Genomic DNA, 17,519 nt, shown 5'->3' with positions numbered 1-17,519 from the left:
GAAACCCAGCTATACTTCGGGGTGTGGTGTGGGTGTTTTGACAGTGCTTCTGTTCTCTGGGTACCATGTGTCCACTGAGCAAGGGGAGCGCACGTGTTCCTTTCCAACTCACAGGGAGGCACCCCATGTTATCAGAGGTGCTGAGTCAGGGATCAAAGACTGAATGCCCACGGGGCCAGGGAGCTGGTGGGGAAGACAGTACGGAGAAGCAGAGACTGGTGAAAACCAGCTGCCAGTTTGCACATGTAGTTCCAACTGTCACACGCCAGGAGAGGGGTTCAGGGTTGCCAGAGTCACTACATTTTCAAGCAACATCAGAAGTCCAGATTTTACTTAAACTCTCAATTTTAAACTGTTGGCAACTAATTAAAAAAAAAAAAGCTAAGTACTAAGCTGGCCATATTTGCAACCTGAGTCTATTCTAATGAAAGGCAGTGTGGTGAAGTGGTTAAGAGCACAGATCCTGAAATCAGTCAAGTTGCTTAATCTCCCTGTGCCTTGGTTTTTTCATCTGTAAAATGGAGATGATGGTTATATGTATACTTTTAAGGTTGTTACGAGGCTAAAATGAGGTGTTCTGTATAAAGAAAGCATTAAGAACCATGCCTGGCACAGAGCAAGTGCTGTGTGTGTGCTGGCTATTATTACTTCTAATGTGCAGTTCTAGGCCTGGCTGCTTCCTCAATCCTCTCATCCATTCCCCTGTACCAAGGTAGGATGGCAAGTAGATGTCAGTGGACGGTAGATGCATATCCTGTTTTCTAACAGTTCGAAACATTTTCCTGGTGATCCATGTGCTTAGGAGGGCCCAGGGCTGACTCCTGGGTCCTGCCCTCTGCTGCCATTTAGCTTTGGAAAGACCCCAGTCCCTGCTATAAGACAGGGGCTCCACAGCCAGCCTTGGTACCTGATCAGTTAATGATGCTTCCAGCCAAGAAGCTCTTTGAGTTTTCCTTCTCTAACTGTAGTCCATGGGGTTGCAAAGAGTTGGACATGACTTAGTGACTGAACAGTAAAAACAGCAGCAAGCTGCAGCCCCCATCTTGCAATATCTTGGGGGAGCAGGAAGGTAGCTGGTGTATGAAGTCCTCTGAAGGCCCACAACAGCTTGAGGCGGCAGGGGAGGTGATGAGAGAGGAGTGGGATGAGGAAGCTGGTACTGAAGGAGCCTGGGAGCCCCGAGCTGCTGAGGGGCTGTGGTTTTTCACTGAACCTGCGCCAGGAGGCTCGACAGCCCATCTCCCCAAGAAGCAACCTCTCCACCCCGCAACCCAGCAGGATGTATGGTTTCATCCAGCCCCCTCCCTGGAACCAGGCAGTCCTACTGAACTCCTTCCTCCATAAACACCCTCGGGGTACTGACAGGCCCTGGACAAAGACTTGCTGAGCAGACTGAGCCCCTTCTATCCCACCCCACTCTGTAAAGGCCTGACACACTGCTTGGTACTGGCTGGGCAGCTGCCTCTGCTAGTGCCTGATCACCTTCTCGGCATGAGCCTGGTTCTGGATGGCTACAGGACCAGACCCCTCCCCAACTCTGCCCCAGGTACTGGCCACACATGGGGGGAGGGGTGGGGAGTGGTGGGGAGGGGTGGGGAGCTGTGGCGAGGCTGCGCTCTGCAGAGGAGCCCATGGTCTCGGAGGGCAGCTGGCCCACAAAACTCTGCCCAAACCCTGCTCCCTGGGCCTAGCCTCAACTCCCAGCCCAGGCTGTAAGGACACCAAGACCTGATCCCCTAGAGGGGCCAAAGAGAGGGAGTCTTTGCTTGGGGACCGCAGTCAGGAGAGACGTTGGCCCAAGATGCTCAGTTGTCACTGACTGACTACACCATACGCTGCTTAATGCCAGTCTGGAGTAAACCTGCTTGGATGACCAGAAAAGGGTGCTTTGCAGCCGGTTTCTCAGTGCCCACAAAAAGGTCCCGTGATGGGGTTCTGAGATACTCAGTGTCTGAATTATAAAATGTTTTACTTTCAGTACTCTACATCAAAGTACAGCCTCGCTAAGATATGTGGGGAGCCTGCTTTAATGTGGAGCTGAACTTGCTTTGTAACAATACAGCGACTGTCCCTGTACCAGCGGGTACTTCTAACGCACCCAAAAACAGCTTTTTCTCTTCCGAGGTCTGAACAAACCCTCTGAAAGCTTGTTTACACTGTTGGGTTGTTCAGTAATACAATGAGATATAAAACAAGCCTTCATACCCAAATAAGTAGTGCAAAGGCAACAATGAGGTCGTTCACCTTCCCAAAGCTCCCGGGGCCAAGCTGATGCTGTGACAAGGTATTCTACCCCATTGTTTTTTTGTCAGAGGGAAGGGCTAAAATTGGGAAGGAAAAGCATTTACGCTGGTTGTGGTTCTGAGGGTACGTCTGTTCCCAGCTAAACTCCTGGAGTCAGCAGATGGACTGAAATAAAACCTCCCATGCTGTGGATGGGACCATGAAGCGGTACAACTGTTTTTCTTTTTTTTGCAGGACAATTTAGCAGTAGCCTAAAAAAAAATATACATACTCTTTGGCTCAGCACTTTCACTACTAGGTTTTATGTAGCAATGTACTTGCCTGAGTGAGCAAAGATGCCTACACAAGTTCACTGCTACATTATTAATTATGCTGAAAAATGGAAGCAACCTACATACCCACCAGTAGGGGACTGTTTCAGTAAACTTAGGTGAGCCCCGTGATAAGCCCTAGGCGGAATGAACTAGATCTCTGTGCCAATACAGAGAGGTGTCCAAGCTGTGCTAAGTGGGAAAAGCAGTTGTCACATGATTCCCATATATGCTGTACATGCGGAGAATGTATCTAGGTTATGTCTCTGGAGGGGGCCCAGGTACAGGTGGAGGAAGAAAATGTTGAATTAAAAAAAAAAACTTGTAAATTTGTGTGTGTGTGTAATTTCAAAAGCTTAAAAAAATTTAAATTGGACAAGGATTCACATTTACCTAGTTCTTGCCCCAAGATGTTTCCCCGTGAACTGTACATGTAAGATCACTTTTAGAGGCCCTGTCCTGGAGCCAAGGGATCTCTGAGGGGATAAACAGGGCTTTTCATTCATTTATTTTTCATTGTGATAGAACATATATAACATAAAATTGCCATTTTAACCATTTTTAAGAGTACGATTCAGTGACATTAATTACATTCTCAGTGTTGTGTAGTTATCACCACTCATCTGTTCTCACAAGTTTTTAATCTATCTCTCGGGCTTCTTTCAACCTTGGACTCTGTGACATAGGGTCTGTGAAGGGCCTGCTCTCCTCTTCAGGGAGCAACCAGTGGTCCAGGTGGTTGAGATGTCTCCTGCAGGCTGTGACGGGGGCCCTTCTCTTTCTCCCCTGTAGCTGTCTCAGCTGCAAGCGCTTGGCCTGATTTCTGGGTGCTCTGGCCCTCTTGGGGTTCCCAGACCTTCCATGCCTCTGCAGGCCACTGTGGGTCTGGCTGTGGGGCCTGGGTAAAGGTGGGTCCCCGTGTTGCTGGGCCTTCCTTCCCTGGGCCTCAGTTTCCCTCAGGAGGAGTAACGGGAGTGGGGCCTCACCTTGGCTGCCTCTCTGTCCATTCAGGCATCACGGCTGCTGCTCTGGCTACGAGCGCCTGCATCGTGGGTATTCTCTGCCTCCCCCTCATCCTGCTCCTGGTCTACAAGCAAAGGCAGGTGGCCTCCAACCGCCGTGAGTATCCCTGCCTGCCTGGGCTAGGTGGGGTGTGAGTGACCTGCCCCAGCGTCCCTCTCAGCCACAGGGAAGAGCCAAGGCAAAAGGCTGACCCCGTTCTGCTCTTCAAGAGATAAGAGCTGGGCTCTGTGGTGGAGAGGAGGGGACCCACTGGCCCCTGGCAGTGCTGACTTGCTACTCAACAAGGATCTGTTGAATGAATGAGCAGTCATATGGAGTAGCTGAAACTGGTTTATGAAAGTGCGGCCACCCGGAGATTGTTGGGGGACCTGCTTTAACATATAGGTGGGTTTGTCTTCGTAGCAACGGTTGGGACAAAATGACCTTTGGATTATCAGAACTGGGAGGGATCTTTGAGATAACTCGATTCAACTCTTTCCTTTTACAGGTCACAAACCTAAGATCAGCAGGGTTAAATAACTAACCAAATATTATAAAACTTAGTGAGTGGCAGAGCTAAGATGCAGACTCAAAGCTTTTCAACTCAGTGGTTTTCAGGGAACATGGTTCCACTGCATAATAAAAACACTCCGCATGAGTATCATAGCTGAGGACCCCTAACTAGTAGGATTGCTGTGCCAGGTGCCAGGCCTAGGCTGCTCTGTGCATTCTCTCATGTGCTGCTCATAGCAGAGTCTAGTCCTACTATTGGCTCCGTTTTAAAGCTGAGCAAACTGAGGCACAGAGCAGTTAAGGAACGCCCTTAAGGGACCACTTAGTGAGTACGTGGTGGAGCCAGGTTTCAAGTTGTGATACCTTTTCACTGCCTCTTCGGGTGACAGTGCCCCTTGCCCTCCCTTCGACTCCTCCCATGAGCCTCGGCCAGCCTCAGTCCTCCTAGAGCAGGAGGGCGGGGGCTCTTGCACGGCCTCCCCCACCTCTTCCCTCACCGCCCCCCACCCCTGCTGTCTGCAGCAGGAGGTAACTGAGGGGGGCTTTGGCTGGACTGGAACAACTGGACATCCCTCTGTCCCTCTTCAGTGGGTCACTCTCCCCCACCTCTCAGGAGGCCCTTATTCCTCTCACAAAGCCAACCACAGTTTATCTACACAAACACCCCGGGGTTGGGGCTGGGGTGGGGGAAGGTGAAGGGATTTGGAGCAGAAAGAGGAACCCAGGAGATGAACCAGGGAGAGGCGTGGCTGCAGAGCCAACCTCAGCTCCTGCTCATCTGTGGAGTGCTTCCACGGAGGTCGGGAAGGGACGAGGAGGGGCCGTGCTCAGGTAGGCTTGGCTCCCAGCAAAAGAGGTGCTTTCTGTCCCCTCTTACTCCAGACCATAGGTCTGCCTCCATCAGGGAACAGGAAACTGAAAATGAAGTCGCTCAGTCGTGTCTGCCTCTTTGTGACCCCAGGGACTGTAGCCTACCAGGTTTCTCTGTCCATGGGGTTTTCCAGGCAAGAATCCTGGAGTGGGTTGCCATTTCCTCCTCCAGAAGATCTTCTTGACTCAGGAACTGAACCCAGGTCTCCCACATTGCTTTACCCTCTGAGCCATCAGGGAAGCCCCAGGAACTGGGAAACAAATTCCCGGCAGAGGCGGGCACAGGGCAGGGGAGGGGCACTGCTGATCCTCATGGGGCCCCCAGGGGTTGGGCCAGGGCTCCGCCTATGTCCCAGGCTGGAGGAAGGAAAACCAGAGAGGGGACTCCCCCAGGCCAGAACGCCGTGGCAGTGTCCTGAGGACACGGGCAGCCTGGGGTCAGCCCCCAGTATCTCTTGCTGCAGGTACTTGGAGACCTGCAGACTGAGGGCTTCACAGAGAAAGGGACAGATGAGCTGGGTGCTGAAAAACTGCAGTGAAAGAAAGCTCGAGGGGGTGCGGTGGGCCAGCCCACTGGGCTGTGCCATGACCAATGATGAGCACGCCTTCTGAAACTCTAAACAAATTCCATTTTCATGAGGGACAACCACTTCATAGCATCTTATCCCCAGATTTAATACATGCAGTAACAGGAAGGTATCAGTCATTTATCTCCTAATAAAAGTATTTTTGAAGCTAGTCCTCTGTCCTCTCCAAAAGAAGACTTATATGGTTGAAGGTTCAGAGACAGACACACGAGATGCCAGAGGGGACGATTCTAGAGAAACCAGGTATGAAATGGAGGGTGAGTGGAGATGCGGGTCATTTTTTGTGATCCAGATCCTAGAGAAGCAGCTGGTGGAATTATGGCAGCACAAGTCACCTGGGGCATGGCAGGAGTGTGGCCCCCGGGTTAGAGGCTGAGTGGCCTGGAGCAGGGGTGGCAGGTCAGAGATGGAATGGATAGGACTGTGTGTGGTGTGCTCCGGGCAGGGTGCTGCCACAGAGCTGGGCACAGAGGGAGTGCTTGGGAGTAAGCCACACTCAGGAAAAAGAGGAAGCGCAAGGGTTGGGAAATTAAATTAAATTAAAAGATGCTTGCTCCTTGAAAGAAAAGCTATGACAAACCAAGACAGCGTATTAAAAAGCAGAGATACTGCTTGGCCGACAAAGGTCTGTCTAGTCAAAGGTATGGTTTTTCCAGTAGTCATGATATGGATGTGAGAGTTGAACCATAAAGAGGGCTGAGTGTCGAAAAATTGATGCTTTTGAACTGTGGTGCTGGAGAAGACTCTTGAGAGTCCCTTGGACTGCAAGGAGATCCAACCAGTCCATCCTAAAGGAAATCAGTCCTGAATATTCATTGGAAGGACTGACGCTTAAGCTCCTATACTTTGGCCACCTGATGCGAAGAACTGACTCACTGGAAAAGACTCTGATGCTGGGAAGGATTGGGGGCAGGAGAAGAAGGGGATGACAGAGGATGAGATGGCTGGATGGCATCACTGACTTGATGGACGTGAGTTTGAGCAAGCTCTGGGAGATAGTGAAGCACAGGGAAGCCTGGCGTGCTGTAGTCCATGTGGTCGCAGAGTCGGATATGACTGAGTGACTGAGCAACCAGTCACTCTGCAGCCCGTGTTGATCCATGATAAATTAAACTTGGGATGCATTTGACAAGCGTGTGGGGCAGCTAGGAAACCAAAGGCAGCGGTGGTGATGTTGGGAGCACTGAGGAAGGCAGTGTGCAACAGAGGCCAATGGGCATGGCAGCCTCCCTAGTATCAGGCAGACTTGGTTTCTTCAAGGGCGGAGGAGAGGATAAGCTGAGGGAAGGCAGAGACCTGCAGGAAGCCCCACACAGAGTCGCCCTGGTAAACAAGAAGCCATGATTCTGATACCGCGGAGATTTCAGGAACTTGTATGCAACTTCCCGTGGGTATTCTGCTGTTGTGCCCCTCCCCCACCACTTGTTTCCCCATCGTAATGAGCAGCAAAACTCTTAAAAAAACAAGGAGGATCTGTGGGAGTACGTGGGGAGCTGCAAGAAAGAGGGAAGTTGGGGTAGCTGCATCTGGTTGGTGGCCGGTTTGCGGGATGGGGAACCTCCACAGCAGGGCAGGGTGGCAGCAGCTTGACTGCAGGGTAGAGAGTGGAAGTGCGGCTGAGAACTGATGAAGTCTCAGGCCCTCTAGGGCTCCTCTGAGAGATGTTGACCCTATTAGGCAATGCCAGGGACAGAACAGAGAGGACCAGGAACTCTAATTAGGAACTGACCTTGCAACACTCCTGCCCAGTAAATAATGGCTGACGACCAGAACGTGACAAATGGCCACACAGGAAACAACAGTTCAGGAGCCAGGCCTTTGGTTGATCCTGAATGCCTAACATCACCACCGCTGCCTTTGGTTTCCTAGCTGCCCCACACGCTTGTCAAATGCATCCCAAGTTTAATTTATCATGGATCAACACGGGCTGCTGAGCAAGGCCTCACCTGCTGGGTAGACACAGAGCACTGCCCTCCCGGCTTCTTGAGGGAACAGAAGTGAGATCCGGGGCTGAGCACAGCCCTGCACAGGTTCACTCCCATTCCCGAGGAGTGTCTGCCAGCGAGGGCCAGGATGCTGTCTGGGAAAGCCTTCCCTCTGTGACCAGCTTCTCTGTCTGTCTGTCCCTAGGTGCCCAGGAACTGGTGCGGATGGACAGGTAAGGCCCATGGAGACCTTCCTGAGAACACTTGCCACAGCTGTGCTGTCCCAGTCAAAGCCTGGCAGGCTCTCTCCTTGCCTTCCCTGGGCTGTGGTCTCTGCTGGGCAGTATCTACAACCAGCTTCTTATACAGCAGTTAATGTGGAAGGGGTTGGGGAACTTTATAGCCAGGACAGACTGATTCTCCTGCCTCCACTAGGTTCTTTCCCCCTCTCCTCTCCGGTCACTGCTTATATATAACACAATGGGCCTGAGAACACAGACATGAACTTCCTGGTCCTCCCTGTGCTCTGGGCCAGCTGTCAGGAAGGAGGTATGTCTGTGCAGTGGGGCCCCAGTTTAGCTGCCTGGCACAGCTGGTTAGAAGAGCATTTGCCATCTGCCATCTGTGCCGATTGGCTGTTTGCCCTGCCACCCCTCACCCAGCTGGCTGGCTCCAACGCTGCTTGGATGAGCGATGCACCCACCTTTGGGCCTCAGTGGTCAGCTGGGGTGGGGAAGGGGAGGAAGCAGCTGAACCCAGGCAGACCCTGAAACATGCAAAAGAGGTCAGCACACGTGGAGTTGAGGCCCCAAGGAGTGCAGGGCACCCCAAGGAGAAAGCAGTCAGGTCACAAGGGCAGAGGCTGACCTAGCTCAGACGTGGTGGTGGTGGGGAGGGCAGCTTAGGGATGGAGTGGATGGGGAGCGTGTGTGGTGTGGCCTGGGCAGGAAGCTGGCATGGGGCCTGGAACAGAGGGTGTGCTTGGGAACAGGCCATGCTCAGGAACTTGGCCCCAGTACATGTAACACCAAATTCAGAGCTCCTCCCTGGTGTCTGAAAGGGATGATATTTAAGACAGGTCACAGGAAGTCCTAGCTAGATCCTGCTGGAATCTCAGAATTAGAGCGGTCCTCAGAGGTTGTCCCACTCCGAGGGAGGAAGAAGTTCTTCCTTTAGCTCAAGACGAGCTGTGGGGACAGTCAGTCCTAAGGCCATTAATTCTACTGACCAAAGATAGACTTGTCCCCTGATTCCCGAAGCCAGTGTCCTGGAGCCGCTCTTACCTGGGGCTTCCTTCCTGGGCCTGGGGGCAGATGGTCAGATGCCCTCAACTCAGGGCAGGTGGGGAGTGCAGCCCATGGCTTTTCCTCCCTGGCCCTGGAGCCTCCCTTCCTGCTAGGAGATGCTACTGAGGCCTGGGGTGGGAAGGCAGGTGAGGGGAAGTGGGAGGTGAGGGGAGAGAAGTGAGGCAGGCCAGGTGGGAGGTCAGAGGCCTAGCCCAGGCAGCACACATGACCTTCTATTCTGCTTCTCCAGCAACAACATTCAAGGAATTGAAAACCCTGGCTTTGAGACCTCGCCACCTTCCCATGGGATGCTGGAGGCCAAGCCCAGGCAGCCCCTGTCCTACATGGCTCAGCGGCAGCCTTCTGAGTCTGGGCGGCACCTGCTCTCTGAGCCCAACACTCCTCTGTCTCCACCGGGCCCCGGGGATGTCTTCTTCCCCTCCCTAGGTGAGTGCTTCTCTTCCCCCACAGTGCTGTGACCAGCAGTGTACCAGCCTCACTCCCCACCTCCCTGGGAATCCTCACAGCCTCAGGGTGTAAGGTTGCGGCAGGGATGACGGAGAGAGGAGCCCCCCTTCACTCTGCTTCTCCTTTCTTTTGCAGACCCTGTCCCTGACTCCCCAAATTCTGAGGCCATCTAAACCAGCTGGGGGCCCGTGGAAGATGTGGCTGGGCCTGGGGCAGGGGCATTTGAGCCAGGGCTGGCCCTCTGACTGGTCCCTTTGGCCCTGGTTTCTTCCCTCCAGCTATAAGCTCAGACTTTTTGAAATACCCCTGATGGCCAGACCTTCCACCTCTCTGGATGGCAGAAGGGAGGTGTTGGACAGTCCAGCCCCTCTCAAGGACGGTGAGAGGCTGGGATCCCACCCCAGGGACCTGAAATTCACCAGCTACTGATGCCAGATGACCTCTGTCCTCGAGGCCCCAGGACTGCCAGCTCCCGTGGCAGCCTCTTTCTCTGGGACATAAGCCCTGGAACCTGACAGTATAGACGTGCACTGGGCAGACCTCCCAGTGCCACCCTCCAGGCCCGAGACACAGGATAAGATGTGGAGAGACTCTTCCCACTGCGGTGGGCTGGCTCCCCACTCCCGCCCGAGACTGCTCATCCATCAGATTCACTCTTTGTCATCATGAGGTTCTGGGGCTAGGCCTGCCTGACCTGGCTGCCTTCTAACCAGCAGACTCTCTGAGGGGCTATCAACAGGTTAAACAAATCTGGGGTTCCCACTGCCTGCACTCTGGGTCCCCAGAATGCACTGGCCGGAAGCCCCAAAACGGGAAGTACGCCCTGGGGCACGGTGACCACTGTGAGCCAATTGGCATGTTGGGCAATGGGAGCCAGGTCACTGCCACAGTGGGGAGTGGAGGGAGAGTGGGCTGGTGGGGGACGGGGGCCTGCTGTGGAGGTTCAGAGGAGAGGGCTCCTCCCCCCTCTCCCTGTGGTCAAGAGAGCTGGTGACCAATAGTATACTGCCCAAACTATGACTACTTTTCAGTGTGAAGAGGGGGTGCTATTAAAAACTACGTGGGTGACTGTAAAAACCCCACAGACGGATTGTAAGAGCTGGGTTGAAATCCCTACTCTGCTTCCGAGGTGCCTGAGGCCCAGGGAGCCCTCCACCCCCACCCCCAGTCTTCGAGGATCTCTGTTCCAGTCACTCTGCACTGAGCCATCAGCCATCCCCCCGTTGGGTGGAGGAGTGGGCGTGTGCACAGAAAGTCTGGGCCTGCTCTGCCCTAGACTCTCTGCTCCCATCTCCTGCTTCATGCATGACCCAGGTTTGTCTTTACATACAAATAGGAGGGGAATCCTTTGTGGAATTTCAATTAAAGAGCTTTAAAGCATGGAGAGGAGTGGGGAGGGATCTCGGTACCCTGTGGGGTGAAACGGGTGGTGGGGCCTGAGAGCGGGTGGGGCAATTTGACAGGGGACAGGCACTCCGAGCACTGCACTGTGGAGGGTGTCATTTCAACTGGGCATTCGTCTGCCAGCAACCTACGCTGGCTTTGCTGAGCCGGGCCTGGGTGCTGAGAGCCCAGGCTTCTGGCCAGGATAAGGGCCCAGCAGGCAGGGAGATGCCCCCCTGGCCTGGCTGGGGATGGGAGAGGAACAACTCTAGGCTCTCCAGCAGCAGTGAGCCCCAGGCCTGCACCTGGAGCCAGGGAGCTCCCTCCTCAGGTCCAAGGCTGTCGGCCAGCATGGGCCCTGAGCTGTACAGGGGGCTTGGAGGAGAACAGGAGTGTGAGCCTTGGGCCTCAAGACTGCACTGACACCTCCAGCGGCCAGAACACCAAACCCTGGCTCCTGCTTTGTCCCTGGGGTCTACTCCTCTGTTTTCTTTGCTGCTGTGGACACTTAGTGCCAGCTGCCACAAAAAGAGGGTGCTGTCTTCAGGGCTTGTGGGGTCCCGGGGGGCAGGGATGGGCAGGGTGATACCTGCTCAAGGCAGGGCCAGGCTGCCCCTGGGGTTGAAGGACAAGCCCACAGACTAGACTCCTCATCCCCCAGCTCAGAAACAATGTTCCTGCCTGTCGGGGAGGCTGGCCTGGCCCAAACCTCAGCTCTGACCTCAAGGCAGAGACAACTTCTAAGAATTTGGGTGCCAGACCCCAGGCCCACCTACCGCTGTGTGGAGGAGGGAGGCGGCCCCGGAGTAGAAAGACACCACAGTTCCTCCCCAGCTTCCTCCTGCGTGGCCTCAAGCTCGTCTCTGGACACTTACTAGTGAACGTATAGCTTCGTGGTTTCCTGTTTTCAGCAAAATTTACTCTGAGCTCCAATCTCCATCTTCATCCACGACAACACACCCTGTCCCTAGTAACCGTAAAGGCACTCCCCACCCGCCACCCCGATGCTGTGGGGAAAGGCAGGGTACCCGGTTGTCCCTCTGTGCTCGCCTTGGGGTGGCAGTGCCTCTGGAGATGCCTGTGGGCTGGGGTGTGTGGAAGAGAGTAGGGGAGTGAGAACATGTGCCTGCCTTTAGGGAGCTGGGAGGAGCCCTGGGAGGGAAATTTGTGTTTTTAGGCATTAAGTCGTTGTTAAGAGATGTATCAGGAATTATGGGGCCTGTAACCTATCTCTTGATGCTCACATTTAATAAAGATCTCCCACCTTTGTTTCCTGCAAGTGAGAGGCTAAGGGAATGAGATTGACACTCTCTGAAAATACACGGCAGAGACCACTGGAGATGCTGCTGTTGGATCAGGTGGGCCCTGCTTGGGGGTCTGTGGTGTTAGACTAGGGTGGGTATGCAGGAACCCTGGGGGGCCCTTCTCAGAAGACCAGCCCTGGGGATACTCTGGCTCCTGCCTGGCCAGAGCTCCCTCCTACACTTAGCAGCCTGGGACAGAGGGGCTAACGCATCACCTTCAGGGAGTGCTCTGTGGTGCAGGAATCGGGGGCTGAAGAGGCCTTGTCACCTTCCACCCTGGCTGGGGCACTGGTGCTCTGCCTCCTGGAAGAGTGCTTCCGGGTGTCAGCTAGAGCTGACAGGGCTGGCCTAACTGTGCTGGGGGCTGGGCTAAGATTTGCTCAGGGAACTCAAAGGGAATAACAGTGGCGGGAAGAAGAACTGGGGCTGGCAGCCAGGATGCAAGGTGCAAAGTGCACTTGCGAAGCTGACACCCACAGCTCAGATGAACTTCTGTCCCAGCCCACCAAAAGCTCGGACCACCCAGTCCTCTACTGGGACTGTACCTGCTGCATGGTTGCCTCTCCTGCATGGCCCCTGTGTCTCCCTAACTGTTTTGGAGGTTAGGGAACTGTTCTGGAGCTCTAGGGTAGGGGTCCGATAACAGCCTGCCCTTTGGACCCTGTTGTAGAGCTGATGACCGAAACATAGCCACTGGGTGATGGACTGAAGCAGGATGCCAGGGTTCCGTTCTCCGGACCACTCAGAGTTGGCAGGGCAACCTCTGACTTTTGACTGGCTCTAGTTCCCAGCAGCTTCGTCTGGGCCTCGTAGAATCTCCTCAATAGCAATGGTGCCCTGAGCTTTTGCAGGCCAAGGGACGTGGGTTCTCCCTTGTTTTGCAGTTCTGATCTCTTGGTATGGCTTCCTGCGATTCTGAAGTGTCAACATAGTTCAGTATAGGAAAGTGCTGACATCCGCTAGCAACGCCTGCCTTGGGCACAGGATAGGGAAGGGCAGTATGTGTTCTATATCTTTGCTCTTCTGTGAGAATACTCTGGGCTTTCCAAAGCACTTTCTCAGGTGTTATGACTTCATTGGTTCCGACTCACTCCCTCCTCTCACAGAAAACCCTGGAAGGTTTTACTGTTCCATTTACTGCATAGGGAAACTGAGGTTCCAAAGGTTTGTGTCTTGTCACAAGTGAATGTGGAACTGGGACTGAAGCCTGTGTCCCCTGCTTCCCAGCCCTGTGCTGCTTTCTCTGCACTGAAGCACGTCACCTTACCGGCCAGGACTTGGACTTGCTTACCGTGCATACCGGGCCCGGGGGATGAGCCTGTGCCCACAAGCCCATGGCTCTACTCCTTCCACATCAGTCTTTTCTTTCCCCTTCCTTCCTGGCAGCCCTGAAGCCACAGGACTCCTGGGGGGCATGGCAGCCTGTGTGCCCACTTGCTCGTGGGCGGGGAATGGGGAAGGTAGGAACTCGTCTATCCACAGAGCCTCAGGGTCTCCAGGAGGAACTGAGCCAGTTGCATGTGTAGCATTTGAGCAATTGCAGAACATTCTCGAGAAGCAGGGCTACGTGAAGGGCCTGACTTGAATCAGGCTGGGCCAGAGAAGGCCGGCTTACTTGGTGTGCTGCATGGGGAAGGGGCTGGGTTGGCGTTTTCCTGAGCTTGAGCAAGGGGAAGCAGGCTTCATAAACAGCAGCAGGGTCCAAGTTTAATAAACAGAGGCGCCCTCAGCCCTAAAAATACGAGGTGAGCTGACAAGAGCAGCATTCCCCACTCACAGACTTTTATGGGGCCGTTGCTGGCGGCTCTCGTACCAGAAGTGGTGGGAGATGTCCTGTCTTTCTGCCTAAACAGGTGTCTTCTGCAGGTCCCCACCAGCCCGAGAAGCCAGGGCTGGTTATCTGGGACAGTCTGACCTCTGGCTGTGATTTGTGCAGCAGGGAGGTCCCCTTGGGAGCCTCCCTCTCCCTATCCCCCTGCCAAGGTGCCTCTGTGGCTGGGGCTCAGCTTCTGACCTCCCAGTTGCCTCCCGTCCTTCGTCCTTCCTCCCCGGCCCGGCCCTTCCTCTCAGAGGCCTCCTGACGCCGCTCAGACCCCTCCCCCAAGCCTGGCCGCCCTGCCTGTGGCCTGGAGCGGGCCGGGACTGAGGCTGCACGACTTCCCTTGCTGGGTGGTACACCATTGTGCGACCGGCCTGGGCTGGCCCGGATGCCCCTTGCAGCCCCGCTGCTCTGAGCTCTGGGTGATATAGGGCTGAGAGCGGGGTGGGGATGGCCTCAGCTGTTTGCAGGAAAGCTCTGCTCTCAGGAAACTGGGGTGGAGGAGAGCCCAGGGAGAAAAGAAGAGATGGGAGGGCGTGGATATAGGATTTCTCTTGGTTTTAGGGAGACTTTGTAGCTGAATCCCACCTCCCTGCTTAGGAAGCCTTCTCCTTTAAGACATGGAGGCAGAAGCCCTGTCCAGCGCCTTCCATGGCTCCTGTCTCTGAACTCCTAGCACTCTGTCATATCTGAGGGTTGTCAGCTCTCTGTTACGTGTCTATTCCGCCCCCCCTTCCGCCGCCCCCGCCACTAACTGTAGGCCCTGTGAGGGCAGAGCTGTGTCCAACCCATCTCTGACTTCCTGACCTCCAGTACAGGCCTGGCACATATTTAGTGTTGAGTGAATGAATGAAATAATGAATTAATAACTCTTAATTGCCCTTGTCCAACAGGAGGGTTGGTCCTGTGCTACTACTGAGGGCTGGCTTGAACCAGGCAGATAATTGTAGGCTGGAACAAGAGGACTGCATGAGGGTCTGATGTGTGTCTTTAGACAGATGTATGTACCCTGTGAAACCATGGTGGCCTTTCCTGGAACTTTGGGTTGCCTGGTCTGAGACTTTGGGCTCTGGTTGATCTAGGAGAGGCTGGAATGATTCTACTTCTTTAAACACTCCTCCAAAAAAATCTGCCCAATAGTAGACAAGGTCCCTTCTCTGGTCACCTTTGGCTTGGGGGCATTCAGGACCCTGGCAGGTTCACAGTCCAGACGTGACAGTCTGGTCAGTGGCAGCAAATCTTCAAGGGTTCAGCATTCCTTGGAGACAAATGCCAGTTCTGGGGAGCTGGGAGCAGTGGCTGTAGGGTTCTAACTTAGCTGGGGCAGGAAGGGAGTAAAGGGGATGCCTGAGAAAGCGCCGGCACCAGCCCTTGGGGCTGCTGCAGACAGACGTCACGGGGAGGGTATAGAGATAGAGAGCCCTGCTCTGGGCTCTGAATGCTGCCCTGGGCCTCGACCACCTGCGGCTCCCTGGACCCGCCTGGATTATCACGTGCTCTTAGGCCTTTGTTCAGGTTGATGCCCAGATCCAGAACATGCTCTGCCCCTTTGCTGTGCTAACTGTGATTGACAAGACAGCCAGGTGTCACCTGCCCCCAGGAAGCCATCCCCAAGGCCCCGTCTACACCTTGGCTTCACTGTCTCCCTTACTCGGCTGCACTTCATTGTGGCAGGACCCACACTGGCTTCACCTCTGTACCTCTGGGGCCTAGCACAGAGTGGGTATTCAGGGAGTGCTGGCTGAGTGAATACCTGAGCAAACACGGTCCAGTGCTAAGTTCTCAACAATGCCCCTGTGGTCCCTGCAGTTCTTTGCTGTGGTGTCACCAACAAAATATCAAATCAAAGTGATCTTTTCCCAACACGAAGAAGCAGAAAAAAACTTGAAGGGATGGATTCATTTCTCCTAGAAATGTTTGATGCTGTTTGTTATGATATTACAGCCCAGGAGCCATATACACACATATGCATACACCCCATCCCTGATCTTGGTCATCCTGAAGGTGTTTTCTGGGAGCAGAGTTAGTGATGACCAGGATGAGGGAGGTAGACAAAAGGAGACTGCATTTCTCACCAGCCAAATTCCCACACTCCTACCAGGGAGCTGGAACAGGCCAAGACCTGCTTCAAGGAGGACCAGAATGCTCTCCCTGTGTGTGCGAGGAGGCAGTGCTTGTGGGTCTCCACTGGGCTTGGGTGGATCTCTGCAGAGGGTATGGTCAACAGATAAAACTTCTGACCATGAGGACCAGCCCCAAGTTCTGTGGGGACTGCCTGGGGAGTAGCCCACTCATTTTGGGTGGTTAAATGAGGCTAGGGTGATTTCACATTTCTCTAATTCTCATTTCTTCCTGGGACCAAAAGGAAACCAGAAGTTGCCTCCCCACCTCAGGGTCTTAGAATATTATGGGTCTCACCAACTGCCTCCTGGGAAACCCTAGGACTGCGGGGTGTGGGGAAGCATGGGGAGTGGGCATGAGAGTGGTGTGTTCACTGGCCTAGGTCAGGGTGAGGAAGAGCAGCATGGCAAATGCTGAGCTGCCCATCTCTTTCTCGCTAACAGGGCCCTACTTTTATTTGAGGTAGTGTTATATGTGGCCCCCAGGTAATAAGCCAACCCCAACAATCCTGTCCCTCATTTTTTCCAACCTCCTCACAGCTAGGGTGCCCCTGGGAACCTCTTCTGGCCAATGAGTCACAAGAGAACTCTGAAGAATAGGTCCAGAAAATTTTGTGCTTTCCTGATAAAAAGGCAGAAATTGCTTGCATGGCTCTTTGTCTTTTTGTCATTTTCTGCCTTGGATGCTGCCATGATGGCTGGAGCTATAGCAACCATGTTGCAACCATAAAGGAAAAGACAAGATACATTGCTCTGACATCACTGAGCACAAAATCAAAGTTTGTAATTCTCTGTGGAATTGCTGTTATGTGATAAAAAATGTATTCTCATTTATTTATGAATCCATATTTGAGTTTCTGTTACTTGTAATCAAACACATCTTTAAATGCTGTTGGAGAGATGACCAAGATGATGATTCACTCTGAAGCTAGGTACAGAGGAGCTGCCACATAAAAAAACTGAGTCCCTCCATGTCGCCACAATAAATGATACCCTACCTGCCCTCCCCTCAGCTAGTTATGTGTGTTCTGTAAATATGTTTCTGTTTGGCTTACTGGGTGTGATTGGTTGAAGCGATTACTATCATCCTGGGGTCTTCAGGATGTGGTTTCCTGGGATTGGCTCAATTCCACAATCCTCCCCAGAGAAACTCCACATAAAAAGCCCAGCCCAGACCTGCTCTGACCCCACAGTCCGTAGTGCTACTGCCGAGGAGAGGGGTCTAACAGAGTCCCCTTTGGGGGGCAGAAGGATGGAGCTGAGGTCTCATTTACAATCAGGGTGCCTAGGATAAACAGATTACACAAATGTCCTAATCCTTACACCTCCCTGTATCTACGTGCTGTGCAATGTGCCTTTGCAGTTCATCCCTTCAAGAGATCAAGTTTATTTCCCCATATCTTGAACCTGGGCTGGTCTTCTGACTTGCTGTGGCAAACAGAAATGTGGCAGAAGCAACTGTGTTCAGTTCCAAGCCTGGGCCTTATGAGGCCTTGCATGCTTCTGCTCTTTTCCCTGGACCTTTTCTGGCTCCACATGAACCAGCATGGACTAGCCTTCTAGAAGGAGAGAGAGAGGTGGCCCAGTAGCCCTGTTATCCCGGCTGACGGGCAACCAACCCCAGAAAGAACAGCTATCCAACTGACACACACAGCTGCCCACACACACATGTGGGAGCCCAGCTGAC

General features: G+C 53.6%; 2 protein-coding genes across 2 annotated transcripts in view; one reads left to right on the top strand and one right to left on the bottom strand.

The window, feature by feature from the left end:
* Positions 1-16,839, top strand: part of VSIR (V-set immunoregulatory receptor) — a 31,141-nt gene extending 14,302 nt beyond the window's left edge. Inside the window, exons 4-7 of the mRNA XM_055425519.2 lie at positions 3,567-3,674; positions 7,658-7,685; positions 8,989-9,185; positions 9,342-16,839. Coding sequence (XP_055281494.1) covers positions 3,567-3,674; positions 7,658-7,685; positions 8,989-9,185; positions 9,342-9,379 — 371 coding nt within the window. The 3' untranslated portion in view covers positions 9,380-16,839. The remainder of the gene's footprint in view (positions 1-3,566; positions 3,675-7,657; positions 7,686-8,988; positions 9,186-9,341) is intronic.
* The window catches only part of CDH23 (cadherin related 23), a 442,755-nt gene that overhangs the window by 59,409 nt on the left and 365,827 nt on the right, over positions 1-17,519 (bottom strand). The window lies entirely within an intron of this gene.

The sequence above is a fragment of the Moschus berezovskii genome, chromosome 12, assembly GCF_049115385.1.
Source record: "Moschus berezovskii isolate FMDL1 chromosome 12, NW_MosBer_1.0, whole genome shotgun sequence".
Taxonomy (NCBI): Eukaryota; Metazoa; Chordata; class Mammalia; order Artiodactyla; family Moschidae; genus Moschus; species Moschus berezovskii.
Note: the sequence above shows the minus strand (reverse complement) of the source record. Positions and strands in the feature narration are given on the sequence as shown.